The sequence below is a fragment of the Phragmites australis genome, chromosome 4, assembly GCF_958298935.1.
Source record: "Phragmites australis chromosome 4, lpPhrAust1.1, whole genome shotgun sequence".
Taxonomy (NCBI): Eukaryota; Viridiplantae; Streptophyta; class Magnoliopsida; order Poales; family Poaceae; genus Phragmites; species Phragmites australis.
This window is the reverse complement of record NC_084924.1, coordinates 45,473,114-45,490,129: the sequence shown is the minus strand read 5'-3', so window position 1 is coordinate 45,490,129 and position 17,016 is coordinate 45,473,114. Positions and strand designations below refer to the sequence as shown.

The window sequence follows — 17,016 nt, the reverse complement described above, 5'->3', positions numbered from 1 at the left end:
GGTCAAGCAGTAGTTAATTAAAAAAAAAATTAATATCCCAATTCACCCCCCCTCTTGGGCTATTCGATCCTTTCAATTGGTATCAGAGCCACGTTCTCTTGATAGGCTTAAAATCCTAGAGAAATGGCCCCGGGGAGCGGAAGTAGCGTGCCAAGGTTCGAGGGAAAGAACTTTGCTTATTGGAAAGTTCGCATGGCGAGCTATCTAGAGGCTATTTCCCCCGAGTGTTGGCAAGCAACCTCCGTTGGGTTTGAACAACCTTTTACCGAACAAGAAGTTAGGTGGAATGCTAAGGCTAAGAATGCTATATTTGAGGGAATTAGTGAAGAAGTTTTCTCTAGAGTGAGAAGTAAGGAATTTGCTCATGACATTTGGGTCGCTCTTTGTGAAATTCATGAGGGATCTAGGAGAATTCGTGAAGAAAGATATCATGTGCTTATGAATGCTCTAAATCAATTCAAGATGTTTCCAAATGAATTATGCAATGACATGTATTCTCGTATGAACATGCTTGTGGAAGAAATCAATTCTCTTGAGCTCACTCAATTGTCCGATGGAGATGTTATTCGTAGGATCTTGATGGTACTTCCCAAGCCATAATACAATATTGTTATCTCTCTTCTTCATGAAAGAGACATCAATGACATGACCATCACAGATGCCGTTGGAAAGATATGTGCGCATGAAATGTTCTTGTTTGGAGATCATGAGTCCTCATCCAAGAAAAATCTTGCTCTCAAAGCAAAGATGGTCGGCAACAAGAAGAAGAAGATCAAGCTTCCTTCATCATCAAGTGAAAGTGATGAAGATGACGATAATGATGAACATGATGATGATGACTCCGACACCGAGCTTGCTCTTCTCATGAGAAGAACCACAAGGATGATCTCTAAGTTTCAAAAGAAGGGCTACAACTATGATCCCAAGAAGAACAAATTTCGTCCAAAGAAATTTGACAAGTTCGGTGGTGGAGACAAGAAGAAGTGCTACAATTGTGGTAATCTTGGTCACATATCATATGATTGTCCTCATCCTGACAAGAGAAACAAGAACAAGTCCAAGAAGCTTGATGCAAGTGAAGATGAGGACAAGTACAAGAAGAAGGATCAAGATATGAAGAAGAAGAAGCTCTTTAACAAGAGAGGTGGAGGACGTAAGGCCTACATTGTTGGTGAATGGGTCTCCGGTGAGAGCTCAAGTGATGACTCAAGTGATAATGATGACAACAACTTCGCGGGTCTCGCAATCGTCAATGATGATCCACCTCTACCTCCACCACCTATGTGCCTCATGGCAAAAGGTAACAACAAGGTGAGTAGTGATGAAGATGATAGTAGTGATGATAATGGTCTTTCTCCTAATGATCTATCTAAGCTAATGAATGACTATGCTGCTATCATCAAGAGGCAAAAGGCTAAAATCAAGTTGCTTGAAAATGCTAACTCCATGCTTAGTTCCAAACATGATGAGTTGCTCACTAAACACAATAATTTGCTTGGAAAATATGATGAAGTAGTTGAATCCAACAAGTCTCTTAAAGCAAGTAACTATAAGCTAAAACTTGAGCATGATGGCCTAATATACAAACACCAAGAACTTGAATATGCCTATGATGCCATTGATCGTAGCTTGGATGAATTGGTTGATAATGATGTAGTTAAGGTCAATGCATCTACCTCTTGTGATGATCTTCTTGATATATCATGTGATATTACATCATCATCTAAGACTAACCATGCAAGGGAGCAAGAGCTTCAAAGTGAAATTGCAAGTCTCAAATCTTGTGTGGCCCGGTTGACTAAGGGGGAGTACAAGCACAAGGAAATCCTCATGATGAATGCTTTGTACTTCAACAAGAAAGGACTTGGATGCTTCCCCAACCCGGTAAAAAGGGTCATAAAGACACCGGAGATCAAGAATTGTTTCATCAAAGAAGTTGGTTCATATTGCCAACATTGTCAAGTCACCGGACACCACACAAGGGAGTGTCCAATTCCTACCAAACCTCTCCCTATTTTGCCTTCTAAATACAAGTCCACATTTAATGATCATCATTTTCTATTACATAAGCTTAAAAATGGTAAAATTATGGCAAAATTCATTGGAACTCAAGCTAAGGGCAAACTTCCTAGGCAACTTTGGGTGCCTAAATCTCTTGTATCTCACATAAAAGGTACCAAACTTGGTTGGGTACCTAAACAAAAGGCTTGATCACATGTGTGTAGGTGAACAAAAAGCTGGTGGAAAACATTGGGTGCTTGATAGCGGATGTACACAACATATGATCGGCAATGTAACGATGTTCACCTCGCTAGAAGATGAAGTGGATAATCATGATAAAGTCACTTTTGGTGATAACTCTAAGGCAAATGTGGTAGGTTTGGGTAAGGTGGCTATCTCAAAAGATCTCTCTATTTCCAATGTTCTTTTAGTAGAATCACTTAGCTTCAATCTACTCTCCGTAGCTCAACTATGTGATTTGGGTTTCACATGCTTGTTTAGTGATGTTGATGTTACCATAACAAGTAAGAAGCATAATGACCTAATATTCAAAGGATTTAGACATGGGTATATCTATCTTGTGGATTTTTCCTCTAATGATGCTAGCTTGACTACATGTCTCTTCACCAAGACATCTATGGGTTGGCTTTGGCATCGTCGGCTTGCACACATTGGGATGAGCCAACTCAAGAAGGTATTCAAAAATGGGAAGGTGGTTGGTGTGAAGGATGTGATTTTCGAGAAGGACAGGTTGTGTAGTGCGTGTCAAGCCGGAAAACAAGTTGCAAGTCCTCATCCATACAAGTCCATGATGTCTACGTCAAGACCCTTGGAACTTCTACACATGGACCTCTTCGGACCAACTACCTACAAAAGTCTTGGTGGTAATTTATATTGTCTTGTCATTGTTGATGATTATACAAGATATACTTGGACTTTCTTTTTAGATGACAAAGGAAAGACCGTTGAAATTTTCAAGAAGTTCGCAAAAAGGGCTCAAAATGAGTTTGAGTCCATACTTGTGAAGATCCGGAGTGACAATGGGACGGAGTTCAAGAACACTCAAATTGAAAATTTTTGTGAAGAAAGAGGCATCAAACATGAGTTTTCATCAACCTACACACCTCAGCAAAATGGCGTAGTAGAGAGGAAGAACAAGACCTTGATTACACTTGCAAGAGCAATGTTAGTTGAGTATGGTACTCCGGAGAAGTTTTGGGCGGAAGCAATCAATACGGCATGCCATGCTTCTAACCGAGTCTACCTCCATCGACTATTGAAAAAGACGCCATACGAGCTTCTTATTGGGAGAAAACCCAATGTCTCTTACTTCCGGGTGTTCGGGTGTAAGTGTTTTATCTACAAGAAAAAGGAACGCCTAGGCAAGTTTGAAAAACGTTGTGACATTGGTTTTCTTGTTGGCTATGCATCAAACTCCAAAGCATATCGAGTATTCAACAATGCCACCAGCTTTGTTGAAGAAACTTGTGATGTGGAGTTTGATGAATCTAATGGCTCCCAAGGAGAGGATATTTCTTGTGATGATGTAGGTGATGAACCCTTGAGAGATGCAATGAAGAATATGGCAATTGGGGATATCAAGCCTAAGGAGGACGATGAAGATGTACCCTCTACTTCAATACCACACACCTCAATGGCACCACAAGTTGATAAAGATGAAGACAAAGATGATCAACCACTTCCATCACATGATGTCCATATCTCTCAAGAGGAAGCTCAAGCTCAAGCTCAAGATGTTGGATCACCACAAAATACACCTCAACAACCACAAGTGAAGCATACACATATTTCCAAGGATCACCCGATTGACTTGATCATTGGAAGTCCATCTAGGGGACTACAAACTCGCTCTCGTCAGTGTGCTTCATTTTGTGAACATTACTCGTTTGTCTCTTGTTCAGAACCCACACATGTAGATGAGGCTCTCACTGATCCTGATTGGGTGATGGCAATGCAAGAAGAACTCAACAACTTTACTCGAAATGAGGTATGGATACTTGAGGAAAGGCCTCAAGATAAGAACATAATTGGAACAAAGTGGGTCTTTCGCAACAAGCAAGATGAACATGGTGTGGTGGTACGCAACAAGGCAAGACTTGTCGCACAAGGCTTTGCACAAATTGAAGGTTTGGATTTTGGCGAAACATTTGCTCCCGTGGCAAGGCTTGAGGCCATCCGTATCCTTCTAGCATTTGCTTCACATCATGACATAAAACTCTATCAAATGGATGTGAAAAGTGCATTCTTAAATGGCCTTATTAATGAACTCGTATATGTTGAACAACCCCCCGGTTTCAAAGATCCTAGATATCCTAATCATGTTTATAGGTTGGTCAAGGCACTTTATGGTCTCAAGCAAGCCCCACGAGCTTGGTATGAACGCCTACGTGACTTCCTCATCAACCAAGGATTCAAGATCGGGAGGGTGGACACCACATTGTTCACAAAAATCATCGACAATGAGCTTTTCTTGTGTCAAGTTTATGTTGATGATATAATATTTGGTTCAACTAACAAAGAGTTTTGCAAGGAATTTGGTGATATGATGTCTAAGGAGTTCGAGATGTCGATGATTGGTGAGCTAAATTACTTTCTTGGATTCCAAATCAAGCAATTAAAGGAAGGGACATTCATCCATCAAGAGAAGTACACGAGAGATATCCTCAAGAAGTTTAAGATGGAAGAGTGCAAGCCAATCAAGACCCCCATGCCTACAAATGGACATCTCGACTTGGATGAAACGGGTAAATCGATTGACCAAAAACTCTATCGTTCGATGATTGGGTCACTCCTTTACCTTACCGCATCTAGGCCCGACATAATGTTTAGTGTATGCATGTGCGCTCGTTTTCAAGCTAATCCTAAGGAATCTCATCTTTGTGCGGTAAAAAGAATCCTTAGATACCTAAAGCATACACCTAGCATAGGCTTGTGGTACCCAAAAGGCGCTAGTTTCGTACTGCTTGGATACTCGGATTCGGACTTTGCCGGATGCCGTGTGGATCGCAAGAGTACTTCAGGTGGGTGCCACTTGCTAGGGCGATCCCTAGTCTCTTGGAGTTCTAAGAAGCAAAATTCAGTAGCCTTGTCCACAGCTGAAGCAGAATACATTGCCGCCGGAGCATGTTGTGCTCAAATCCTCTATATGAAGCAAACCTTGTTAGACTTTGGTGTTCGTCTAGAGAAGGTTCCACTCCTTTGTGATAATGAGAGTGCCGTAAAAATTGCTAACAATCCCGTTCAACACTCCCGCACAAAGCACATTGATATCCGTCATCACTTTCTAAGAGACCATGTGGCAAACAATGATATCTCTCTTAGTAGTGTTCGATCGGAAGATCAATTGGCGGATATCTTCACTAAACCTCTAGATGAAGCCACTTTTAGTAGATTACGAAATGAACTAAATGTGATTGATGCTTCTAATGTCATTTGATACCTTGTCATATAGATGCATTCAAAATAGGACCTTGTCTAACCTTCTCAAGGTAATGGTGGACATGGGTTTTGCTTGAAATGGTGGGTCACTAGTTCTTCTCAAGGCATGTTGTTGGGTTCACCATGAAGAAGCTTGAGAAGGGAAGTAATATGACAAGATAGATTAATTTTACGCTTCGCATTCACATGTCATATAATATGCACTCATGTCTACTTTCATGCATATGTCTTACATTGCTTAAGCATTGGTGGTAGAGAGATCACAAAGGAGAATATCACTCTTTGAGATTACAGTTCGCTCTCAATGTGAACGTACACTTCTAAAAGTGTGATTAGAAAGATATAAGTGCTTAATGCCTATTGAGTCATGACCTAGCGAATTTAAAGCCTTCATCTTTAAGTTCATAGGAAATATGGCTCAAATATTTCCTTGGTGTTTTCTACCATCTTCTTTGGCTCTTATTTGATTATTTCAAAAATTATATATGTTAGAGCCTTTTTGGCAAATATTTGTAAATGAGAGTTTGAGAGGGTAAGGGATTCACTCAAACTGGTCCAAATATGTGTTTATGTTGAGTGGTTATTTGAAACTTGGACTCAGTGAGAGAAATTAGTTCAGCCTGGTTTTTCTCATATCACCGGATAGTCCGGCGCTCCTTTCATTTTACCAGCGGAATATCCTGTGATCTCTGTCTCAAATCAGTTCAACCATGACAATGGTCCTGTGATCAGTTAGTTATCAGCGGACATTCCGGTGCTCATCAGTTCAGTGAACTTCAAAATCTTAACATAAGTCCGGTGATGTTATGTTGTGATCAGCGGAAAGTCCGGTGAGTATAATAGGTTTCGGCCTTCAAAAATTTAGTTCTGCAAAAATTAGTCCGCTGTCTTTTCCTGGTGATCAGCGGAATATCCGGTGATGTCATCCGGTGCTAAATATAAGCTCAGCGGAACATCCTGTGAACAGAGTTTTTCGATCCCTAAAAGTTGGTTCTGCAAAAAATAGTCCGGTGGTCTATCCGGTGCTCTCTGTTGCCTCCACCGGATTATCCGGTGCTTTCAAAAACTGCGGGACCCACCTGTCATATATGTCTTCCCGGTCGGCCGGCTCTCTCATTTTTTCGCCGCCGCTCGTACGTCGTCGCGCGACCTCGCCGACTCGCCGCCTCCCTGTTCCGTAGCGCCGCCGCCGGAGTTGCGCCGTCCACCGGCGCCACCAGTTCGCCACCGCCGGCTCTCCGCCCGTCGCTGCCCTGAGATCCCGCGCGCAGAGCTGCCTCCGCCGTGCCCTCCTCACCACCGCCGCTCCTCTTGCGCCGCCGGCTATCATCTCCGGCATCACCACCGCCTCCTCTCTCTCTCCTTCATCGTGGTGAGCACATTTGTGGCCGGTGTACTCAAATTGATGAAGCCCTAGATCAAATTCATACAATTGTGTGCCAAAATTCATGAAATTTCTTCAAAAATCAAAGCAAATTTGATCCAATTCGTTGCTATTCCATCTTTTAGACATGAATTGAGTACATGATAGTCAAAATTGCGCATAATTTGGCCTAATTCGTGATTATTCAAGACAATCCATGCAAATTCCATTCAAATTCATGTAAATTTGAGTCAATTTCTCTCAAATTTGGGATCATTCAGTTTCAATTGACATAAATTGAGAGCATGTTCATCAATTATGCGTCTTCCTTGTTAAATCCGTTGACTTTAATACAAATTTGCCTCAAATTCATGTCAAATTAGATGAATTGTGTCAAATCTTGCCTCTTGCTGTGATCAAATCAAGAAATTAGCTTCATCTCCACCTTTTCATCACCTACTAGGGCATGTTCATCTGTTTGTACCATATATCGCTCATTTCACTCAAATTCAAGCAAAATCGTTCACATTTGCTTCAAATTCATGCCTATTTTGATTAATTTGCCCAAATTCAAGTCTTCCTCTATGCAATTGATCAATATCTATTGTCTCTTGCCTATATCCATAGCATGATTGTCTCAATTCATATCCATCCATGCTTAGGGTTCCGTTTACGGTTCATTTCATTCGAAATCTTAAACCCAATATGATCACTCATCTCTATTTCACGTTGCATCTGTCAGATGGGTCGTAATCGCAATGACAAGGGCAAGGGCAAGACAATTGAGCAGCCTAAGCAGAAGAAGTCAAAGACTCAGAAGGAATGGGACAGAGCGCTTGCTGCTGTTGATGCCTACAACAGGCAGGAGGGTTTTGTGATCAGAGATGAGACCACCCCTCCTACACGTCGTTCCACCCGCACTCGTGCTTTCGGGAGGTCAGGTTCGACGCCTTCCAGCCGGTTAGGGGGCCGGAAGAGGGTTCGCCAGGAGCTAGAGGCAGTAGAGACACAGCAGCAACAGTCCGAGCAGTCCGAGCAGTCTGAACAGCAGCAGCAGTCCGAGCAGTTTGAGCAGCAGCCTCCAGCTCAGGGAGAGGTTCATTTGCTTGATCTCACGTCCTGCAAGGGTCCGAGGATCAAGAGGCTGAGATTCGTACCAGTCGAGGAGTGGTTCCCTGAGGTCAGAGAGGAGGGGATTGATCCCCGGTTCTGGACAGTGGTACAAGAGAGCTTCTATCGCTCATTTGGCAGGAAGAGCGTTCAGTTAAGTCAGCACAGGACGCTGAGATGGGAGTACTTGCAGTCAGCTGCAGGGGGAGCAGATGTGAGACGACACTTTGATGCATTCCCCGGTCTCACCGCTCTCCTTACTCAGGTGGACAGATATGTTGGGGATTGGGTCAGAGTATTCTATGCGACAGTATGGATCACTCCCGACAGGTCGTTCATTCAGTTCATGTTTCAGGGAGAGGTCTACAAATTGTACCGGGCAGATATGCTCGAGGCTCTGAGGCTTCAGGAGAGTACCAGATTCTTGCATGAGGTCGTTCATCCGAACGCTCATCCTCCTCGTCGTCCTCTGACCGGTGGCGTTTTCCCGACGGATGACGAGATCCGTCTGTTGTTCAGGTCGCCTTTTCCTCCAGGTTCACTGAGACTGCCAGAGATGCTGACTCCAGAGGCAAGGGCAGTTCACTTTGCACTCAGACGCAGCCTGTTGCCTAGGATCGGGAACGCAGAGGCTATTACCAGTATCCAGCAGTGGTTGCTCTTATCTATCCTCACTCATCAGCAGTTCGACATTTTAGATCTCATCTTGTGTGAGATTGAGGATAACATAGCAGAGGGTCTGGGCAGACAGCAGCCATTCGCGCATTTCATCTCATATTTGTTGGCTCGCTCGATTCATTATCCAGAGCATCTTGGCGAATACCAGCAATCCCCGAAGCGATTCCCGGACTATATTCCTAGCGCTCCGACGGACAGACGTCGCGGACAGCGTGCTATGGCGCAGGCTCAGCGGCAAATCCCAGCAGAGGAGCGAGACAGAGTTGCTGCTGAGGACCAGGCCCTTGCAGAGGCCGAGGCAGAGCTACCTCATGCCTTCATAGACTTGGATGACGACGATAGTGACTCGGAGGATATCGAGTTCATTCCACCACTCCCGAGACGTCATGATGCTGAGGCTGGTGGTTCTACTCAGGGTGCGCCTCAGACATCAGTTCCTTCCTCAGATACTGAGACAGCTACCACCGAGCCCTCTGCTGCAGTGCCTTCGGAGATCACTCTTATCCTTCGGCAGATGCAGCAGCAGCAGGCAGCTCAGGCAGAGGATGCTCGCCGCCGAGAGGAGCAGCAGTTTGCCCTGATGCAGTCACTACAGCAGCAGCAGCAGGCCATGTTTGCAGCACTTCAGGCAGACCGTGAGAACAACGCCAGATTGTTCTCTGTTCTTTTCCAGGCACAGGGCCTTCAGTTGCCAGCTCCAGCACCTGCTTCAGCTCCTGCTCCGAGTCATCTCCCAGGAAGTGTCAGTGCACTCTTGCGTACTCCAGGGTCCGATTTCCCTCTGTCAGCTCTCTTGGCCTCCGGAGTGTACTCTCTGCCTGCTGGGATGTCTCAGAGGCCAGTGTTACCATCGTTGACTTCTCCTATACCCACTGGCCCTCTGAGTTTCGAGGACACTCCACAGCCGACAGTCCCCGAGCAGCAGCAGCCAGTCATCTCTCCTCATGTCCCTCAGCTGTCAGTTGTGCCTTCTTCAGTCGCTGAGCCAGCACTTGACGCTCCAGATGCTGCTCTTCAGTCCGTGCAGGATCAGATCGTTGAGGCGACAGCAGCTGCGGGTCACAGTTCGTCCAGCTCTGACTCCGAGGCCGACGGTTCTCAGTTCGTCGTGGCACCTTCTTCGACACCATTGGGTCCTCCATCTTCTCCAGCTCCGGCTGCTTAGTCATGTCCTAGTTTTTCTCTTTTTGGTGCTTAGATGCCAAAGGGGGAGAGTCTAGTAATAGGGGGAGTTGGTAGAGAAAGTATCTGGTGAGTCTAGTGAGATTTTGATTCAGGGGGAGGTTAGATTTTTGGGTAGCTAGTTTTGAAATGTTGGATCTTATGGATTGATTTTGATGTTATGACAGGCTATCTGGCTCTGTATATGGATGTGTTTCGCCTGTCATCACATTGTGTTTATTTTCATGCTCGCATAATTCCTACCTATTCTAGCATGATAGTTTTGTAGCGCTAGGCTTTATCTCGCTTTTATTGCTTTATACATTCTTTTGCCTAGTATGATAGGTTACTCTTCAAATTCATATCTCTATTGTTATTTGTGTTGTCATCAATCACCAAAAAGGGGGAGATTGTAGCATCTAGGCCCCTAGGTAAGTGGTAAGTGTTTCGGTGATTAATGACAACCATATTACTGTGACTAACAATTTGTTTTGAAGGGAATCAAAAATTCAGTATACAATGACATTTGGTTAATCTTGATCCCTAAAAGTGCTTATATGGACAATCAAAGGACATATGCTTTAAGACTAAGGATCTTCTAGTTCTAAGTATCACAAAGGAGATGAAGGATACTTAGAGTAGTATAGGTCTCCTTTTTTCTTTTTGTCTTTTGACCGTACTATAAAGGGGGGCTAAAAGTAGTAGCTTGACTTAGTGAGTCTAGACGTAGATGATGCACACTTGTTAAATTCTAGCACTAGGTAGAGCATACAAGTCCATGGTGAAGCTATCAAGGAATTAGAGCTCAAAGAGAGTTGAATTGGACAAGTTCACAAAACATTTATTCACCGGATTATCCTCTGATGGATGTCTAATACTCACCGGATAAACACTAATTGAGGCATCCGAATTATATGAAAAATTTCAGAAGTGTTACACCGGAATATCCGGTGCTGAAAGTCCGGTGACCACCGGAGCTTTTCCAGCAGAGAAAATTTTCGGAGAAAAACAATTTTGTACCCACCGGATTATCCGGTGAATGCATAATATGAACACCGGACTATTTCTTGCAGAGAGCATTGCTTCGGGCCACAGTGGAAAATTACGTTCACAGGATTATCTGGTGACTTAGCTGGCAGACCACCGGAGAAATGTTGTGAAGAAACTCAGACAAATTGAACTCACCGGATTATCCGGTGGTAGCAAAAATATCACCGGAGTATTTCTTGCAGAAGGTTCTGAAATTCGAAGGGTCGGGTGAGTTGTACGCACCGGATTATCCGGTGTTGACTGTTGTTCACCGGAGTTTATCACCGGACAAATGTTGCCGTGCAACGGCTAGTGACAGCTGGCTCTGGGTTTGAACCCACCGGACTATCCGGTGATCTTAAGGATACAGCCAGCGGATTATCCGGTGATTACAGTAAAATGAGAGTGGTTAGCCAACGGCTAATTTTTGATCTCTAGGCTATAAATACCCACTCAGTTGGTTTCTACAGCCGCTCTTGCAACCCTGTAGCAGCTCATACACTTGGTGTGTCATTTAGAGGCAAGAGAGGGAGCACTTGTGTCCATTTTAAGTTCTTAGTTGAGGATTAAGGACTTCTTTGAGTGCTTGGAGAGTAACAAGTGTGCATCTAGCTGTTGTCTAGGCTTGGTCTTTGTCAAGTGAAGCTTGAGGCTTGTTACTCTTGGTGGTTGGCAACACCTAGACGGTCTTGGTGATCGGAGGATTTCTCGGTGAGCTCTTGGAGCAATTGTGGGAGCCCCGAAAAAGAGGATGTACTTGGTTTGATACCCGCCAATCCGGAGATGGAGAAAGGGTAATCAAGAGGGAGCACTTGAGCCTTGGTGACTCAAGGGGGAGTGACATCCTTGGTGGATGCTCCAACGAGGACTAGGGGGAAGTGCCAACTTCTCGAAACCTCGGGAAAAAATCGGTGTTGTCTTCTCCGACTCTTTACTTTCTTGCATCTTATTTTGAGCTTTGTTATTATTGCAAGTTCTTCTTAGGAATTGTCTTTCTTAGTTAATTCTTGCGTGGTTAGCTATCTTGTGCTAGTTAAAATTCCTTACTTGCGTTTCTTATAAGTTTTATTTGGTCAAGCAGTAGTTAATTAAAAAAAAATTAATATCCCAATTCACCCCCCCTCTTGGGCTATTCGATCCTTTCAGCGGGCTTTCCAAATGGACCAACAAACTACAACTAAACCAAGAGTGGCAAAAGATTTCATAGCCGCAAAAGTTATCATCAATCCATTTATAATTTTATTGCAGAGAGTTAGGGATAATATCTACATCAAGCAATAACACCCCCATGTAACCTTAGCAATAGGGCAAATGAAGAAAATGTGTTGACAAGTCTCATTCTAAATTCAAAAATAACATGAGGGGTCTCCACTCCATCTTTTTTTAATCAAGCTGTCTTTTGTAAGAATGGAATTCTGCTGAATCAACCACAAGAAGATTTTAATCTTCAAATGAACTTTGGCATTCCAAATGTGTTTGTATGGCTGATAAGGAGCATCCTTCCCCAGTCAGTTATACATGAACTTAACACTAAAAATGCCCCTTTTATGAACCAAGATACTACATCATTAGTATCACCTAGATGAATACTCTCAAGCCAGCTCTGAGTCAAAGATCATTGCAAATGGAGATCATTAGAAAGCCATCTTCTAAAAATAAGATCCTCCTGCAACTGATGACGGTCATACATAGTAATATTCTTTTGATTGGAAATAGTACAGAGAGTTGAAAACATGAAAGATAGAGGGTTAGAAGAGATCCACACATCATCTTAAAATCTAGAAGTTTCTCCATTACCAATCAAGACTTTTCTACCTTAAAAGATAAGCTTCTAATTTTTAGCAGGTCAGACAAAAGGAGTCATTGTATTTATACTTGACAGTAGCTATCGAAGCATTTAGAAGGTATTTTTATAAACAATTGATTGCCAAATGCCTGTACCAATTTCAATCTTCCATCACTATTTGCATATAAGTGCAATATTTAGGTTGCTTAAGTCCTTAACACGTAGGCCCCTTTTTCTTATGTAAAGCATATTTTCTCCCATCTAATCGGATTATATTTTTCTGTGCTACCTTCTTGTAAAAAAAATTACTTCTAGCAAGATCAATCCGCTCAAAAACTATTTTGAGAAGAAAAATATTGGCATTTGGTAAACAGAGACGTCCGAAAGATTTACATTGACAAGGATAAGCCTACTACTAAAAATGAGTACGTTACCTTGCGAGACATCAAGCCTATTAAAGCTAACAGGGCACCTAGATATTTAACAGAGAAAGATCCAATCTGCTAATAAAAGATTTCAACATATTTTATAGTAATATCATGATCACCTCCCAGCCGAATAACCTCAGCCTGGCTTAAAAATACCTAACACACTTGCTTAAAAGAAATCCAGTTGGCCACTTGACAATACAGCCTTGCCATAAACCGTGGGGGGCGAAGGGGGTTTCGGTTCGGTCGCAGCTGTCGCAGGCGACGCTGACACGATCGATCTCTGGGTCCCTTCGCGTGTGGCTTCGCGTGTGGCCGTGCCGGGCGATGGCTCCAAAGTCTAAAGGTTTGCGCGCCTCCACACACACACAAGCGGCAACAGGGACGGACGTAGGGTAGGTTGCTGCGGAGGATGGGCTCATGGGCAAGTAGCTCAAAACCGGCAAACCATGCAGGCGCCCCCAGCTGTCCGGGTCTACACGGCAACCGCTGGCTGTTCCCGCCGCGGTCCCCGCCGCGTCGCGCGCAGGCGCAAGTGGGCAGAGTACGAAGGGAAGAGGCAGGCAGATGCATTGCACTGGTCGCGGAGTCCTCGGCCTTATCACCTCACGCTGTGTGCGAGAAGCTGCTCGTCCCGCGAATTTTGGAGCCCCCACGCCGTGGTCAGGTCACCAATTCGCAACCACGAGACGTGTCGCGTCGTCCTCCGACCTCCCTATTTAACCGCCCGACCCCTCTCATTCCCAACCAAACACCGAAGCTAGCCTACGGCCGGGAGTAGCGACTCTTTTCAAGAACCAGAAGAAAGAGAGGAGAGGAGTAACAGACAGGCGACAGAGCAAGATGTGCGGTGGTGCGATCCTAGCCGAGCTCATTCCGAGCACGCCGGCGCGGCGCGGCGCGGCGGGTCGCCTCTGGCCCGCGGACGAGGGAAAGAAGCTTAGGGCCGACGACTTCGAGGCGGCGCTCCGGGAGTTCGACGAGGACGAGGAGATGATGGAAGAGGGGGAGGAGGCGGAGAGCAAGCCGTCCGTGTTCCGCGCTTCCTCCAAGGACAAGAAGCCGAGGAGGCAGGAGCAGGCCGCGCCGAGCAGGCGCAGGAAGCCGGCGCAGTACAGGGGCGTCCGGCGGCGCCCGTGGGGCAAGTGGGCGGCGGAGATCCGCGACCCCGTCAAGGGCGTCCGCGTCTGGCTCGGCACCTTCCCCTCTGCCGAGGCCGCCGCGCTCGCCTACGACGCCGCCGCGCGCGACATCCGCGGCGCCAGGGCCAAGGTCAACTTCCCCGAACCCTCCTCCGTGGCCCCTGACAGCCGCAAGCGCGGTCGCGACGGCGCCGTCCCAGCTGCCCAGGCGACGCCGGTCATCGACCTCGTCGACGAGGAGGAAGAGCACGCGGCGTCCATCAAGCACGAAACCGAGGCCAGCGAGAGCTCCGAGTCCGGCGCCCTCCCGGACTTCTCGTGGCAGGGCATGTCGGCGACCGACGAGGCCGCCGAGCACCCTGTCCTCGAGGTCGAAGCCGACCAACCCGTCGATAAGCGTCCCAGGGCCGAGCCGGCGAGCACCGCCGAGGCGTCCGACTCCGACGGCGCCGAGTCCGACGCGCTGTTCGACGCGTTCCTCTTCGGCGACCAGTTGGCCTTCAACGGCGGCGCGTACGAGTCCCTGGAGAGCCTGTTCAGCGCGGACGCCGTGCAGAGCAACGCCCCCGCCGCCGCGGACGAGGGGATGGGGCTGTGGAGCTTCGACGACGACTGCCTCGTCGAGGACAGCTTGTCATTTTAAGCCTCACCTGTGTCCATGTCTTGTAAATTACGGTTTTTTGTCAAGTTTGTAACGTTGTAGTATCGTTACCGTCGTCTGAAAAAGATTTTTGCCTGTGCCATCGATGCAAGAGCTGACTGCAGTGCTATCACATCGCAATATCGTAAACTGGTTTCAAATCCTACAAGATCTGACCTTTCCCTCTCTTTTTCCATCTAATAAAAATATCTATATTTGAATAATTTACTTATTTTTATCATATTTTAAATTCGAATAATTTATTTATTCTCGTTACCGGCTATGAATGTAACACATATTTATTAATAAAAATAAATGAAGAAATTACTGTGCTGCAGAATCGCCGAGGTTAACCATTGTTATTTTTTGGGATGAATTAGGAGATTTACAAAGTGAAGATGAATTAGGAGATGACAGCAGATACTGTTAAAGATCCATTTGGAAAAGATAATGACAAGATAGACTTGTTCGCTCCAAAAGCCCCAAAAGATAGGAAGATATTTCCATTTTTTATTGGTGTAGCAGTATTATTGTGTTGAGTGTTGACAACCCACTGAGGGACATTGAACTTGGCTTCTTTTATCTCCAAAGGAGCTAGTCAAGTTGAATACAAAGGATATGTTTAGTTTATAGTCGCGTATTATTATATTTTATCACGTCTAAGATTAATATATTTAATTAGCTTAGATAATCGTTTCGTTTCCAGTTATAATTGTAGTAAGCTTTATTTCTTATTATTGTGGCCCTATATATTAGAGATTTAGAAAATATGATAAGATTCTGGTAGTCAATTTAAGTGTAGCAATTTTTTTCCCAAGTGTGACAGCTTAGGTAAAAAAACATTTGGTAAGCTTAGATAATCTTAAGCTATAAAATACAATAAATATTAACTAAAATTTGCGCGCTCAATCTCATCACCAGAGCCAGCCCAAAAGCAGGCGTCGACGTACTGGCTCCATCACCCAACACGCACAAACAACTCCATGATTAAACAAAGCGGGATGTCGCCATTGCAGCGCCCATCAGGCCTCTCCAGGCTCCACAGCATGCTTGCCTGTGCGGATTCGTCTCTATCTTCAGAAATATGTATGTACATCTTATTCAGGCTCCGGCTTTTTCATGCGTGTTGCATGTAATGCCAGTCAAGTGCTTATTTTTTGGGGGAAAAAAGAAACAAGAAGTGCCCCTCAGCGATGTCATACACGGCACCAAAGAAAGATTTTCTAGGCCAGGTAGCACATCCCACGTCTTCAATGACGAAACAATTTTCGCTGCGGTTTCGTGATGCTTGCATGTGGCAATTGTTACCCCATATGCAGGGCAAAGAGGGTAACTCTTGTCGATAGTAAAATATGTCCCTTATGGACTCTAGATAGGAATGGGATCCCCTGACGTTACGTCAGAGAGCAGTCCAATCAATTTTGGACGTCCGATAGAGAGGTATTTTTGCAGATTTGGCGCTACAGTGATTTGCTACGTACTGTTTACGTACTGTATCAATTCTCCGGTGCTACAGTACTGCAGAGAGAGGAAGCGGCCTTGCAAATTTGCGGAACTACTGTAGCACCCATCACACTGTAGCAGTACTGTATCACACACTGCTCACAGAGACTGTCAGTGGGCCGGAGGACGAAAATAATGACGGTACTGTAGTAGTACTGTTCACAGAGGCTGACAGTGGGTTCGGAGAGAGAAAAAAGGGAGTAGAAGGTAGAAAATAGGGTAGCTGCTGGAGATGAAAAAATAAGGGATACTGTAATAGTGATAGGGGATGCTGTAATAGTATTTTAGAGGATGAAAATTTGAGGTAGCTGCTGGAGATGACCTAACAGTCAGTATTACTGTATTAGTAAGCATGCATCTGTAAGTCAGGTGTTCAGTTTAAGAAAGAAATACTCCCTCTATTTTTTATAAGACTTATTAGAATTTGAAAAGGTCTTTAGGAGTATACTTTGACCACTATTTTCTCTTACGCTGTACTATCAATTGCTAACAAATCAATGCCATATTAAAAGATTTGTGAAATACGAATTTATTGGTGTAATTTTTATACGCTAAACAATCACATAATTTGACTAACTGGTGGCCAAAAACTTTGTAGTACGCCGTATCATAGGAAGCGGAGAGAGTACCAAATAATTCAATATGTTAAACAAAACTACGTGTCAAGCCCTTTGCGTTGGCATGAAAAATAATCTCACAAACTAAAACCACCATTT

General features: G+C 44.7%; 1 protein-coding gene across 1 annotated transcript; it reads left to right on the top strand.

The window, feature by feature from the left end:
* The first annotated feature begins 13,660 nt into the window (after window positions 1-13,660).
* Window positions 13,661-15,021, top strand: LOC133916788 (ethylene-responsive transcription factor ERF073-like). The gene has a single exon (XM_062360627.1). The coding sequence runs from the start codon at window positions 13,859-13,861 to the stop codon at window positions 14,798-14,800; it is 942 nt and encodes a 313-aa protein (XP_062216611.1). The 5' UTR covers window positions 13,661-13,858; the 3' UTR covers window positions 14,801-15,021.
* The last annotated feature ends 1,995 nt before the right edge of the window (window positions 15,022-17,016 follow it).